General features: G+C 55.0%; 1 protein-coding gene across 3 annotated transcripts; it reads left to right on the forward strand.

Annotated features, from left to right (window-relative positions):
• The first annotated feature begins 2,745 nt into the window (after positions 1 to 2,745).
• GLYCTK (glycerate kinase) lies at positions 2,746 to 8,242 on the forward strand. 3 transcript variants are annotated; one of them, XM_047096396.1, is made up of 5 exons: positions 2,746 to 2,901; positions 5,054 to 5,469; positions 5,693 to 5,844; positions 6,482 to 6,657; positions 6,993 to 8,242. In XM_047096396.1, the coding sequence occupies exons 2-5, from the start codon at positions 5,093 to 5,095 to the stop codon at positions 7,857 to 7,859; spliced, it is 1,572 nt and encodes a 523-aa protein (XP_046952352.1). In that variant the 5' UTR covers positions 2,746 to 2,901; positions 5,054 to 5,092; the 3' UTR covers positions 7,860 to 8,242. The 3 variants fall into 3 exon arrangements, with proteins under 3 accessions (XP_046952352.1, XP_046952353.1, XP_046952354.1); XM_047096397.1 differs by having other exon boundaries at positions 2,746 to 2,873; XM_047096398.1 differs by having other exon boundaries at positions 2,746 to 2,860.
• The last annotated feature ends 5,087 nt before the right edge of the window (positions 8,243 to 13,329 follow it).

Raw genomic sequence — 13,329 nt, forward strand, 5'->3', positions numbered from 1 at the left:
AGCAATCCTTATCTTCTATTAGTTCCATATATATAATATATATATATTTTATATATATATCTTCCATATATATATAATATATATATTATATATATACATATACATATATTATATATAATATATATACACTTTCCCACAATTTATTACCCGCACAAGTCTGAACCCCTTTTGTCTCGTCACATCTTTCAAATTTATTGCTTTTTGTTTAAACTGGTATATATATATATATATATATATATATATATATATATATAAGCTCTCAGGCCTATTGGCCTCTTTGTGGTTTTTACTTCATTTCTCTGAGCCCCTCATATACATATGAAATAAACTTTTCCCTCTGTTGATCTGTCTTCTGTCAATTTAGTTCCTAGGGCCTCAACCACTGAAACTAAGAGAATAGAGGACAAAGTCTTTTTCCTTCCCTACATCATCTTTGTCTACACAACCAGTTATTTCCTTGTACTGAAGTTGCCTGTCACATTTTTTAATTTAAAAAATTTTTTAATGTTTATTTTTGAGAGAGAGAGAGCGCGCGCGCGCGCGCGCGCGCGCGCGCAAGTGGGGGAGGGGCAGAAGGAGAGGAAGACACAGAATCCGAAGCAAGCTCCAGGCTCTGTCTGAGCTGTCAGCACAGAGCCGGATGCAGGGCTCACACGTGACCTGAGCCGAAGCCAGACACTTAACCAACTGAGCCACCCAGGCGCCCCCTCATTTTTGACATCGATACTTACTGTCAAAGTGCACTTAAAAAGACTATAGGCATATTCATGCCTACTATCAAGGTATGTGTATGCATTCTGATGAGCCCAATTGTTTTCTTAGATCTAAATCCCACTGCTTCATGAAGGCTTCTACTTGTTATTACCATTATTTCTTTTCCTTTAAAAAAATTTTTTTTAATGTTTATTTATTTTTGAGAGAGAGAGAGAGAGAGAGACAGAGCGTGAGCGTGGGAGGGGTAGAGAGAGAGGGAGACACAGAACCTGAAGCAGGCTCCAGGCTCTGAGCTGTCAGCACAGAGCCCGACACGGGGCTTGAACTCACGAGCTGTGAGATCATGACCTGAACCGAAATCAGTCGCCCAACCGACTGAGCCACCCAGGAGCCCCATTTTTTTTCCTTTTGTGAAATATTTTCTACTTTGGGTCTGCAGCACTTTGTAGCTGAGTGCTTACTTCACTGTTCTCTTGTTAATTCGTTAAAAAAATAAGGAAAGGAAGAAAGTGGGGGTGGGAGATAAAAAATATAGAAATTCCAGCTTTTATTAGTGCCTGGTCCTATGCAAGGCAGTAGAGATGCAAATATAAATTAGACCAAGTCACCACCTTCCAAGAACTCAGAGTCCAGTGGGCATTTAAACCTTGCTGTTAAATACATCTTGTGAGTAGTGGGGTGGGAGAAGGATTTAAAACATGGGTATAATTAGTCTTCCTGCTTACAGTCTGACAGAACAGCATTGGCATGGTAAATGGTATTTGTTCATGAGTCTCTGGCACTAAATAATGAGAGAGGTGCTCAAATATACATTCCTTCGTAATGGGGGTCTGCAATTACGAAAGCAGAGTAAAATTCTCAACTCAAAGTACCACTTCTTACTCATCCCAGTAGCTGTAGCATTTGACCTACATAGAAAGTCAGGGAATGTCTGCTGAATGCTGGAGGAATGAATAAATGCAAGCTGAACCAAGACTACTTACTATCAGCAAGGAAAAACTGAAATTTTAAGTATTGACAATCTCCCCACATCTAAGGAGGGCAGATTCTCCTGAAGGTGCCTTTGTTTTGATGATGGAGAAGGGAAGTTTGGGAGAGGGTGACAGGGAATAAAAGGTCCTCTGTTATAATTGGAAAGAAAAATCCAGGGAGACAGCTGGGAAGGGGTTAGGAGGAGTTCATGAGAACAGAGCATGGTTTGGAGACCTATGGAGAGATGTGGCAGCTGCAAAAGGAAACTGGTGGTGGTGGTGGTGGTGGGGATATGTTTTAAGATTTTTAGAAAGTCTGCTGTGTGATTTGTGATGTAACTCCCTCCCCCCATCTCCCCAGGAGAATATCAGTTTAAAAAAAAAAAAAACCAACAACTCTTTTGTGTCTTTGGAGTCTGGTCAGGACTTGTCTTTTGAATGCGGGAAGGCATCAAGTCAGGCTCAAGGGTGGACACAGGCTGAGAATGGAGAGAGTAAGGGAGACCCAGGGTCATTCATGTTTACAGGCAGCTTGTGTGCTCGAGGTTCATGCAATTGGTTGGCCACGGAGGAGAGGGGTGAACACAAAAGAGTTGTGGGATTACAGAGGTGGAGAGGAGCCGGGATGATTTAATCTGGCTCCAGAAAGGGTGAATTGTGGGGAAATCGTAATTCTCAGTCCCTTTGCTCAGTCTATTGCCGGGCACCTAACAGGAGGAAGGAATGTATTTGCTGACTGATGGGATCCTACGGGATAGAGGGGACGCTTACGGCAATTGGGTGAGTCAGAGATTATTGCCCCCGTTGCAGAGATGAAAGCAATACAGCCTGAAGGTGGCTCCACCCAAGCCTCCCAAAAGTCCGAGCGGAGGAAACGCCTTAGTTCCCACTCGCACAAACCTCACATCCCCCTCCCACGGCAGCTTGCGCCCGGCAGCACCCCAACCCCGCCCCCTCTCACCCCACACTTCCTGATTCCGCTCCGCCCTACCCGCGAGTACTTCCGGTCTCCGGCACCGGAAGCCGCGACCCAGAGCGGTGGGGCGGTGAGTCCACGGCGCGAGGGCCCATGGAAGAAGTCCTTGGGCCGGGCAGTGGCGGGTCCAGGTGGTGGCGGGCCATTATTTCTCGGGTCACTACCGGACATCACGCGGCAGCGAAGTTCCCTCGGAAAGGTCTAAGGCGCCGGTAGAGGATGACATTACTTCCGGAGCATGTGCGGGCAGGAAAAGGCCGGAAGTGGCTCCAGCCCCACTTGGTGGCGAGGAGGAGTCAAGGAGGGTCTTCTCGGTGTTTCCGGATTTATCTCTGGAGTACCTGGGAGTTTTAGGGAGAGAGGGTGTGTGAATAAAGAGTAGCAAGTAAAAATACAGGACGTGCAGTTAAAATTTAATTTCAGATAGGTAACATTTTTTTTTAGTGTAGGTGTGCCTCAAATATTGTATGGAACATACTTGTATTTTAAAAATCTCTAATTGAGGGGCACCTGGGTGACTCCGTCAGTTAAGCGTAGGACTCTTGATTTCAGCTCAGGTCATGATCTCAGGATGGTGAGATTGAGCTCCCTGGTCAGGCTCTGCTGATAGGGCAGAGCCTGCTTGGGATTCTCCATCTCTCTGCCCCTCCCCTGCTCTTTCTTTCTCTCTTTTTCTCAAAAAAAAAAAAAAAAAAAAAAAGAAAAGAAAAAGAAAGAAAGAAAGAAAGAAAAGATCTGATTTATTTGAAATTCAAATACATCTTATATTTTAACTGGCAACCTTTGCCTTGAACACCCCTCTCCCCCTCCCTCCCCCGAGCTCTGGTGTACTGTGGCAAGGCCTGTGTCCATCTGGGAAAGAGGTACAAAGTTCATGCAGGCTGTCAGGCTATTGCTAGATTCTAAGCCGCTTTTGGTTCCTAGCCTAATGGGCCATCCCCAGGGGCTTCCTGGCAAAAGTTGAGCCCATTTTTCAGAGTCCATATGTCAGCACCCTCTGTGTTCCTTTTAATGCTGGAGTCAGGCAGCGTTGGTCTTACGGGAAAGCTGAGAACCATGCTGGCTAAGTGGCTGAGGACTACACATTGTTAGGTTTTTTGAGTGTGGGATAAAGTGGGGCTCAGGTTTTCTGTGTTAACAGTGGGCAGCTTCAGAGAGACCAAGGATGTCAAGTGGAAAGCGTTAATCTTCTCATCCCACCTCTCATTTTGTATGTGAGGTCCAGTGAGAGAAAAGGAATTGTCTCTTTGGTAGAGCTGAAGCCTGATTCCCAGCCTCCTTCCCCTGCTCTGTGCATACTTGTGCAGTCAGCATTTATGGTGGGCATTGTTAAAGCAGATGCCTTTTTTAGAGATGAGCTCTTTGGGGCTTTATTGTCCCTGAATTCCTTTACAGCCTCCTGACCTTCACCCTGAGGCTACTTTAGCCTTTACCTTGCCCAGTGGGGAAAATGACTGGCCTCAGTTCTGGAAGCCTGGCCTTTCCTGCTCCAGACACTCGGCTCTCACTCCTGTGGGTGGTGTGACCCAAGACTTGTCTTGTTAGGTCAGAGTGAAAGGCATGTTCTTAGCAGAGGTGGGTCTAGCTAGCCAAGTAGGTGGAAGGGTGTCCTTTTTTGTCCTGCAGTGTGGGCCCCAAGGTATATGGCCTTATTGTGGGGTCTAGGGACTTATCTGCGGTTCCATCATGAGCCAGTCTTTGCTGCCATTTCTTGCTTGAACCCAAACCTTTTGCTGGACTGGCCTTGAGCACTGGGATTCCTCAGGGTGTGTGTCCTGAGGATGTGCTCTGGGTCTGCCTGTCAGTGCTCCTGTGAGCCTACAGCCTCCCCACACAGACCTAGGCTTCCCAGACCAGATCCATGAGCTAATGAAATTGAGCAGGCTACAGGTCATCGGGCTCAGGGTCAGTTGGTGGGACAGCCGGCAGCCTCTTGGCAACAGAAGTGGTAAACAGGCAAGGAAGGAGTGCCAGAAAGGGGTGTTGCTCCTGGACGAGGGCTTAGAAGTGAAGGGGGTGGAAAAGGGGTGGGGCGGGAGCCCAATGAGAGGAATTGCTCCCTCTATGAATGATTAACTCTCAGCCGAAGCGAAGCGGGTGGCCTAGGGGAGGGCTCAGCTAACAGGACCTTTGGACCCGGGGCAGAGTGTCCAGAGGGCCAGAGTAGAGCCTGCAGAAGAGAAGGACATGGTAGGTGGCGGGCTTGGGCTCCGAGAACTGGAGTTAGATGAGGCAGCTGAGGGCCTCAGAAAGTCTTGGACTGGCAGATGGCCCATTGCAGCAGCCACTGTGGGGTCCAGCGGCCCCAAGCCCTCAGAGAGGTAGCTGTGGTGGTGGTGGTGGGGGTGACTCTGGTCTTGCAGCGGCCTTACTGGTGCTTTCTTCCCCCTAGGCAGCCATGGGTGCCAGGTGGTGCTGAGAACAGTGGGGCATGGCTGCAGTCCTGCAGGTCCTGCCCTGCTTGGCCCGAGCCCCCTTGCGCCCACTCCTCTTGGGTGGCGCAGTGGTCCGGCTGGCCAGTGGCATGGCCCTCGCGGAGCAGGCACGGCAGCTGTTTGAGAGCGCTGTGGGTGCCGTGCTTCCAGGCCCCATGCTGCGCCGGGCACTGTCCTTGGATCCTGGTGGTGGGCAGCTGAAGGTGCGGGACCGGAGCTTTCAGCTGCGGCAAAACCTCTACCTGGTGGGCTTTGGCAAGGCTGTGCTGGGCATGGCAGCTGCAGCTGAGGAGCTACTGGGCCAGCATCTCGTGCAGGGTGTGATCAGCGTTCCCAAGGGGATCTGTGCTGCCATGGAGCATGCTGGCAAACAGTAAGGAGCCTTGGGGGGCTGCTGCCCACTGTCCATCGGGCAGGGAAGCTAAGCCAAACTCAGGCCCCATCGGGCCTCCCTTCCTCACCAGCATCCCTTTCCTTCTGGGTCTAGATTGGCTCCAGGATGGGTGCCAGTTGGCATCCTTCACCTGTACAGCTGGGAAATCAGGTGGAAGGAGAGGAGCTCACCCCATCTCTTGCTGTCTGTTCTGTCTCTTCAGGGAGATGCTGCTGAAGCCACACAGCTGTGTCCAGGTATTTGAGGGCGCAGAGGACAACCTCCCAGACCGTGATGCACTCCGGGCCGCACTGGCCATCCGGCAGCTGGCTGAAAGCCTCACGGCTGACGATCTACTGCTTGTGCTCATCTCAGGTATGGGTGCCAGATTGGCTCATTCAGGACAGTTTGGGGGATGGTGGTGGTGGTTCCAAATACCAGGTCAGTGAGAGATGGTTGGTCTGAGCCCTCGAGGTCACAAGAGCAAGGGAGGCAGTAAGGAACCCGGATGGCTGACCCCCAGGTGGCCCTGGGTATTGTATCTGGCCTCCCTGGAGCTGTGGGGTCCTCCCCTGACTGACCCTGTTGGGTGACCATGAGGGGGTACATAGGGAACATCTAACTCAGGGTGTTGCAGGGAAAATGTCCCTGCTGTTGCTGCTCTCTTACCAATGTGATCTGGGGCTAGAACCCAGGTCTCTAGCTCCCACGGAGCTCCTCCTTGGTCTCACTGTCTCCTCCTGGATGAGGGGCAGCCCCTATTCCAAGTTCTTACGGAATAGTTCTTTTAGTGCCTGCTGGGACCTAGGCTACCCTAAGGCAGGGCACAGCCTCAGGGGCCCAGGGTGTGGTGACTGTACACATGGTCACTGCATGTCCACACGGGGGCACCCTAACCCCACCTTTCCAGCATCCCCTTCCCTAATGTGGGCACTGCCTGCCTGCTTCCCTGAGTGGGGAGGTTCCTTTGCAGTTCTGTCCCATCTGCCCAACTTCTTCACTGTCTCTGCAGGTGGGGGCTCAGCCTTGCTGCCAGCCCCTATCCCACCCGTCACACTGGAGGAAAAGCAGACACTCACCAAACTGCTGGCGGCCCGTGGAGCCAACATCCAGGAGCTGAACACAATCCGGAAGGCCTTGTCCCAGCTCAAGGGTGGGGGGCTGGCTCGGGCTGCCTACCCTGCCCAGGTACATGGGTTGCTTCTACCCCAGGCAGCCCTGGGCTGGAGGAGCCCACATGCACCAGGGAGATGAAAGCCTAGAACAGCAGACAGATTGGCAGGGGCCTGGTGTGGGAGTCCACAGGGCTAGCTGAGAGGGGCCTCAGAGAGGAATGGGGGGGGGTCCAAGTGGCCACACGTTCTACAAACCCCCTTGAGAGGGGTTAGAAGTGGGTAAGAAAATGCACTGGGCAGTGTGAGGGTGTGTGAATACATGGTAGGGGGCGTGTGGTGGTTTATCCTCAGTGGCTATACGGTGAGGGCCAGGAGGGACTGAGCCTTGCTTCTGCGACCCCACCCCAGGTGGTGAGCCTGATTCTGTCAGACGTGGTGGGGGACCCTGTGGAGGTGATCGCCAGCGGCCCCACCGTGGCTAGCGTCCACAACGTGCAAGATTGCCTGCACATCCTCAATCGCTACGGCCTTCGTGCTGCCCTGCCACGTTCCGTGAAGACTGTGCTGGCTCGGGCTGACTCTGACCCTCATGGGCCACACACCTGTGGTCACGTACTCAACGTGATCATTGGCTCCAACGCGCTGGCACTGGCCGAGGCCCAGCGGCAGGCTGAGGCGCTGGGGTACCAGGCTGTGGTGCTGAGCGCAGCCATGCAGGGCGATGTGGAAAGTATAGCCCGGTTCTACGGGTTGCTCGCCCAGGTGGCTGGAACCCGCCTCACTCTGGCTGGGGCTGGAGCCTCTGCGGAGGAGGCTGAACAACTCCGTGAGCTGGCAGCTGAGCTCCAGCTCCCAGACCTGCAGCTGAAGGAGGCTCTGGAGGCTGTGGTGAGGGCCAGGGGCCCCGTCTGCCTGCTGGCTGGTGGTGAGCCCACAGTGCAATTGCAGGGCTCAGGAAAGGGTGGCCGGAACCAGGAACTGGCCCTGCGTGTTGGAGTAGAGCTGGGACGACGGCCACTGGGGCCTGTAGATGTGCTGTTTTTAAGTGGCGGCACCGATGGGCAGGATGGCCCCACAGAGGCCGCTGGGGCCTGGGTCATGCCTGAGCTGGCCAGCCAGGCTGCCGCTGAGGGCCTGGACGTGGCCACCTTCCTATCTCACAATGACTCACATACCTTCTTCCGTTGCTTTCGTGGTGGGGTGCACCTGCTGCACACAGGGCTGACTGGCACCAATGTCATGGACGCCCACCTCCTGTTCCTGCGGCCACGGTGATGGTGTAGGTTGTGTTTTAGGAGTACAGAGGAGGCCTACAGGACAGCATCCTGGGGCCGACCAGGGTTGGTCCCCAAGGCCTCACCAGGCCTTAGGGTTCCTTCTTTCCTTGGCCCAGGCTGCTTGGTTGGCCCTTATACCTCACACCCATGGCTTCTGCTCTGTGTTCATTCCGCCAACCGGACTGGCAGATGGGGGCTCTCTTCTCCCTACTTTCTGCTGTGGACAGATAGCAGGTATCTCTGAGGACTGGGATGAGCCCCTTAGCCAGTTTGTTGTTCCCAGTCTTCTCCCCGCCCACCCCCAGGCAGCCCCTCTGCTGAGCTCTTGAGTGTCCTTTCTGTGGGGTAAAGCAAGGACTGCAAATAAAAAGAACCACACTATGGGTTCTCCATGTGTTTTCCCTCTGAGCGAAGACTCACCCAGAACTGCTGGGAAGGGGAGTGGGATCAGCCTGCAGCCCCAGCGCTAAGACCCTACAGGAGTTCCCCACACCCCGCTCTGCAGGGTATACTCAGCACTTGCTTCACTTAAACAGGAGCCTAGGAAGGTTGAGCCTGGCTTCTGACACATTCAATGGGGACAAGCAGAGAGGGAGGACAGGCCTAAGGACTGCAGACTGTGGGGTCTGAAAGCAACTGGCCACCTATCCAACTGTGGCTCCCCTGTGGCCTCCCTGTTGCAATCTCCAGCTTCTGCTTGCTTTGTGCCTTGCTGGGTAAATGCTTACTACTCACTAAGTCTGTCCTTCCCTTCTGTGTTTGGAAAACCCTTAGGCACAGACCACACCTTCTTTGGTTGATCTGCCCTTTGTTTGCCCACGGGCTACTCTCAGCCACATAGGATTCTGGACCTTGTTTTCTTGTGTCAGGCCCATTTTTCCAGGTGGAACATCCCAGTTCCTTTAGCTGCTCCTCTGGGACACAGTCCAGTTCCCAGTGCCAGCCTTGCAGTGGTGGTCTCCAGCGCTGAGATAGTGGGTCAGAGTACTGATGGGATCAAGCAGCCCACCTGCCCATTCTCCTGTTACAGTTGGCCAGGGAAGAGGTCAGTGGGGGTGGGGGTAGGGAGAGCAACAGAGGAAAGGTTCCCTTGGCTAGGCTAGCAGCTACCTCTCTTTGGGCCCCCTTGCTCAGGATCCGAGCCCTCGCTGGCCGCCCCCGCCGTGCGCCACGGCTCCAATCCCTATATGAGTGAGCAGTAGAATCACATAGGAATAAAAAGCCATAGAGAACAGCGAGGCCTGGGGCTGCTCCTGCTGGCCCCCTCGTCCACCCCAGCTATCCCTTCCTCTCTGAGGGTGTGAGGGGCTCTGGGCCAAGGCTGGCATGCTCTCCCCCTGGGAAGAGCCTCCCTTACCCACTTGGGCTCTGGACAGCCCAGCTTGCAGACTGTTCATGACCTGGGGACAAGGTGAAGTCAACAATGTGAGCCAGGCTCTGGAGGCCAGGGAGGCTTAGGGAAGAGGGGAGTTTGCACCCCTCTGTGATGCAGGGCACCGTTTCCTTTCTTTCTGTATTGGCATGGAGTTCCCACTGACTCGGTGGGGGGGGGGAGGGGGGGGATGCCATAGTCTAGGGAATGTTGCCCCCACGTGGCAATGCCTGTGCCTTGTTGCTCCTCTGGTAACCTCTAGATATGCCCTGTCTGTGTCAATCCTTGCCTATGCGGACATGACTGTTGGTGCTGGTGTCAAGTTCCAGGCAAGAGCAGGATAGGAGGGCAGGGCCTTGTCTGCCTTGTCTACGGCATGTGTGTGTGTGTGTGTGTGTGTGTGTGTGTGTGTGTGTGTGTTGGCATGTGAGCACACAGATGTGGGTGGCCGGGGATAGGGATGTGCTGCTTTGTACACTAGGTCTGTTGCATGCCTGCTGAGGGGTTTGGGTGTGGGTGGGGTCTCACCGGAGGTCTCTCCTGTGCTGCTTTGGCCCTTGACCTACACCTATGTTTGTGGGGGCTGGGAGGCCAGGGGCTGGATTGGGCCTGGCCCATTAGATTTGCTCATTTGGTATCCCCAAGATGAGAAAAGATGTACTTGGCCTCAATCTAGATGCAAATACGAGATAAACGCTGTATGGTGACTGTTCAATAGGACTTAACCATTTGCTCCATAAATTTCAGTTATGGGTCATAATTGCTCCCATCCTGTGGTTCTTTGCTTCTGTCTGTCCTGGCTCAGGTTCCTCTTGCCCTTGTGCCCACCTCATTTCCATTCCCAGCTGGAGGCACTTGCTATGTAGGGTGCCCCCCTCCCCCACTGCTGCCACCTTTATAGGCCCTTTCATTCCCTGTACTTGGCATGAACTGAAAACAGCTGGGCAGTGTACCTGGACAGCCCTTAGGTATCAGCTAGCCCAAATCCCTTTGTTTTATAGCTGGAGAAACAGAGAGGGAAGGTGGCTTGTCTGGGGCTGCACAGCAAGTCTGCCACAGAACCAGAAGGAAAGCCTGGTCAGGACCTGCTTGCCCACTCACAGGGGCTCAGAGACCCTGGGACCCAGAGAGAGCTCAGCCAGAGTCAGGGATCCACTCTTGCTTCCCTGCTGCTTCTCAAGGGCTTGCAGATGGTGACATGACTACCCTTGGGAACCATAAAACAGATTCGTCAGTCCCTTCCTGGTGCAGATTCCACATTCCACTGCGGGTACAATTTGGTAGAAAACCACGTGCAGTTGGGTGATGGGCTTCTACACAGGTGTGCGTGTGCATTCATATGCATATCCATATGGGTGTGTGTGGGGGGGACACGTGTGGGCACGTGTGTGTCCAGCTCAACCCACAGCCAGTTCCTGAACAGGCCTCTGAGTCATGCTCTGCTCCACCCTAGGGTGAGGACACAGTTTGGTGTGGTTACCTACTGGAGATCTGGTCAAGCAAGGAGGCCATAAAGGCTGGCAGAGGCCAATTGGCAAAGGGCCTTGTGTGCCTGGCTGGCTGAAAGGTTGGACTTCACATTGACAGTGGTGGCAAGCCTCATGGGGATTTTGGCAAGGAGCGATGCTGGGAGGCTGTTTCATGACAGATGCTGAGGCCTTCCTTACTGCAGGGGTGGGGGATGCCTGGGGATGTGCAGGGAGGTGGAGGAGGTGCCACAGGTGAGGGAGAGGTGCATCCTTTCAGTAAGGCCTTGGTGCTCACTGACTGAGGCCCTCTGGCACTGGGCTGGCACTCACAGGGGCTGGTATTTGAGTTTTAAATGGCTTCTGGGGTGCACAGTGTCCTGAGAGGTCACAGAACCAATGTATGGTGGCGGGGGGTGGGGCGGTCAGCTGAGGCTAGAGTAAGCTGACCCAGCCTGGGAGAGAGCCCCCTCGTGTCTCAGAAAAAAAAATGGAGAGGGCAGTCTGATCCCTCTGGATCTGGAGCACGTGTGAGGGACATGATGAGGCCCAGATTGCAGTGGGGGAGACCTGGCTTCACTGCAGGCTAGGAGTCCCTAGCTGAGTGAGAGAATTTGGGGTGTGCTAGGGGAGAGCAGGGGGTGTGTAGGGGTGGGGGGATACTGACAGACCACTCAGGGTAAAGCCAGTGGCTTAGGCAGGCCACTGCATGAGAGTGGGGTCACAGAGCTGTGGTCAGCTGAGTCCAGGCCAGGAAGAGTGGCCTTTCTTCCTGAGACAGGGATGACTGCTCTCTGGGTAATCACTGGGACCAGTCCTGGGGCTTTGTTCTCCTACTTCCCCTGGCTTGGGTTGCCCTTGAGACTGTAGAGGCTGGATGGGTTGGGCTATGGAGGACCACCTGGGCCCTTGATACTTGATGGCCACAGTTCTGATTCCACCTCTCTGTACATGTTGGTCCATCTGGGGTTGTTGCCTGCTCAGATGAGGAGGCTCTGGCTAGGGAAGAGGGCAAGGGAGAGTTAGCTCCTGGAAACAAGTACCCCATCTGACCAGTCCTAGGGGGACAAATACCACTGGCAGCTCTGCCTTATGGGTCACTACCCCCCACAATCTTGTCCACTGCTGACTCCTTGAGGGTTCAGGCAGCTGTAGGACCTGGCTCTGCCCTGGCCAGATAGCCAGAGGCTGGACCCCCAGGATGCATCCCACTGCAGAGATCCACCCCCTGGCCCCTGCATACTCCCAGCCTTTCCTGTCTCTCCTCTGGCAGCCAGCAGAGCCACCCTGCTGGCCTCTCTGGAGAAGTGTGAGCAACACACTCTGTCCCCGTGTAGCTCTGCCTTTCCATCCCTAGCTCCAGCTGAGAAGGGGGCGGGGCCCCGGCAGTGGCTTCTGCCCCCTCCATCCACTCCCACCCACCTGCCCAGCTTCAGGGTCTCTGGATCTCCTGGTAGCCCTGGGTCATCTCCAGTAATTGCACTTGTAGTCTCACGAAAGAGCCAGGGCTCTGTCTCCACCTATTCTCTTCCTCCCCCTGCCCCCCACTTTCCTCCCTGTCCAGTTCAGGAAGCTGACCGCAGGAACATCTCTGGGCTCTGGCCTGAATCCCTACTGCTCGCTACGGTGGGTGAAGCCATCCTGGGGTTCCTATTTTGAGGGAGTTGGTCAGAGACCCCTAGCAGAGGGAGAAGTGCCCCTCCCCGCATGTACCTCTGTGGGTCTGGTGGTCAGGAGCATGGGGTGAAAACAGCCAGACTGTGGCAGGGGGCAGATCTCTCCTTCTCTGCCCACACCCCCCACCTGGGCAGTGGGAGCAGCCCAGCACGTCCCTGACCAGCAACCAAAACCCCAGCAGGGACAGACACTTCAAGGGTCACAGCCCTGTGGGCAACCTCACAGCCACAGCCCTGCCAGAGGCAGGGTTCAGAGCCCTGGACTCCAGGACTGGGCATACACTCGAACCTTCAGGAGTGGCTACTCCGGGCAGACCAGCCCCCGCCCACCCAATCAGGCCCCTCTGCGGGTCCCCCTCAGCCCAAGGCCACCGGCAGAAGCCAGGCACCAGGTCAGGGAAAGAGCCTGCCAGCTCCCGAGCAGCTTTGCCCCTAGCAGCCAACTGGCTGCCCCTCTGCCCTCGGGTCCTGCTGACCGCCAGGGCATCAGGCACTCCAACTGCTGTGCCTGCTGCCCCTGGCCGGGAGGCGCCGCACCGGACTGCCGGCGTCCCCACCTGCCCGCCCCCCAAAGCTCTGGCTGCCGCGCCCGGCGTCCCGGCTCCCCGCTCACCTCGGTGGCGGTGGCGCTGTCTCCGCACCAGAGGCACTGCAGTGTGGGAACTGTCCCGAGGAGCCAGTTCTCCGCTGAAACAAAGAGGTGGGGGAGAGAGAGGGGGGCAGCGGGAGAGGGAGAGGGTGAGTGAGCGGGAAGGAGCGGAGGCTGGAGGGGAAGAGGAGAGAAGGGAGAGGGTGAGGGAGGAGTCGGGAGGGAGGGGAACGCAGGGAGATCGCGCCTGACTCCCGGGACTGTAGGGCCGGCACGGAGGGGAAAGGAAGTGGGGAGGGGACCCGAAGGGGAGAGATTGTTCAAGGGGCCGCGCAGTGAGGGGCGTGGGCCAGAGAGGGAGCCGG

The sequence above is a fragment of the Lynx rufus genome, unplaced genomic scaffold (assembly GCF_022079265.1).
Source record: "Lynx rufus isolate CCGP_SWC_20201006 ecotype Redwood Valley unplaced genomic scaffold, mLynRuf1.p SCAF_4, whole genome shotgun sequence".
Classification (NCBI taxonomy): domain Eukaryota; kingdom Metazoa; phylum Chordata; class Mammalia; order Carnivora; family Felidae; genus Lynx; species Lynx rufus.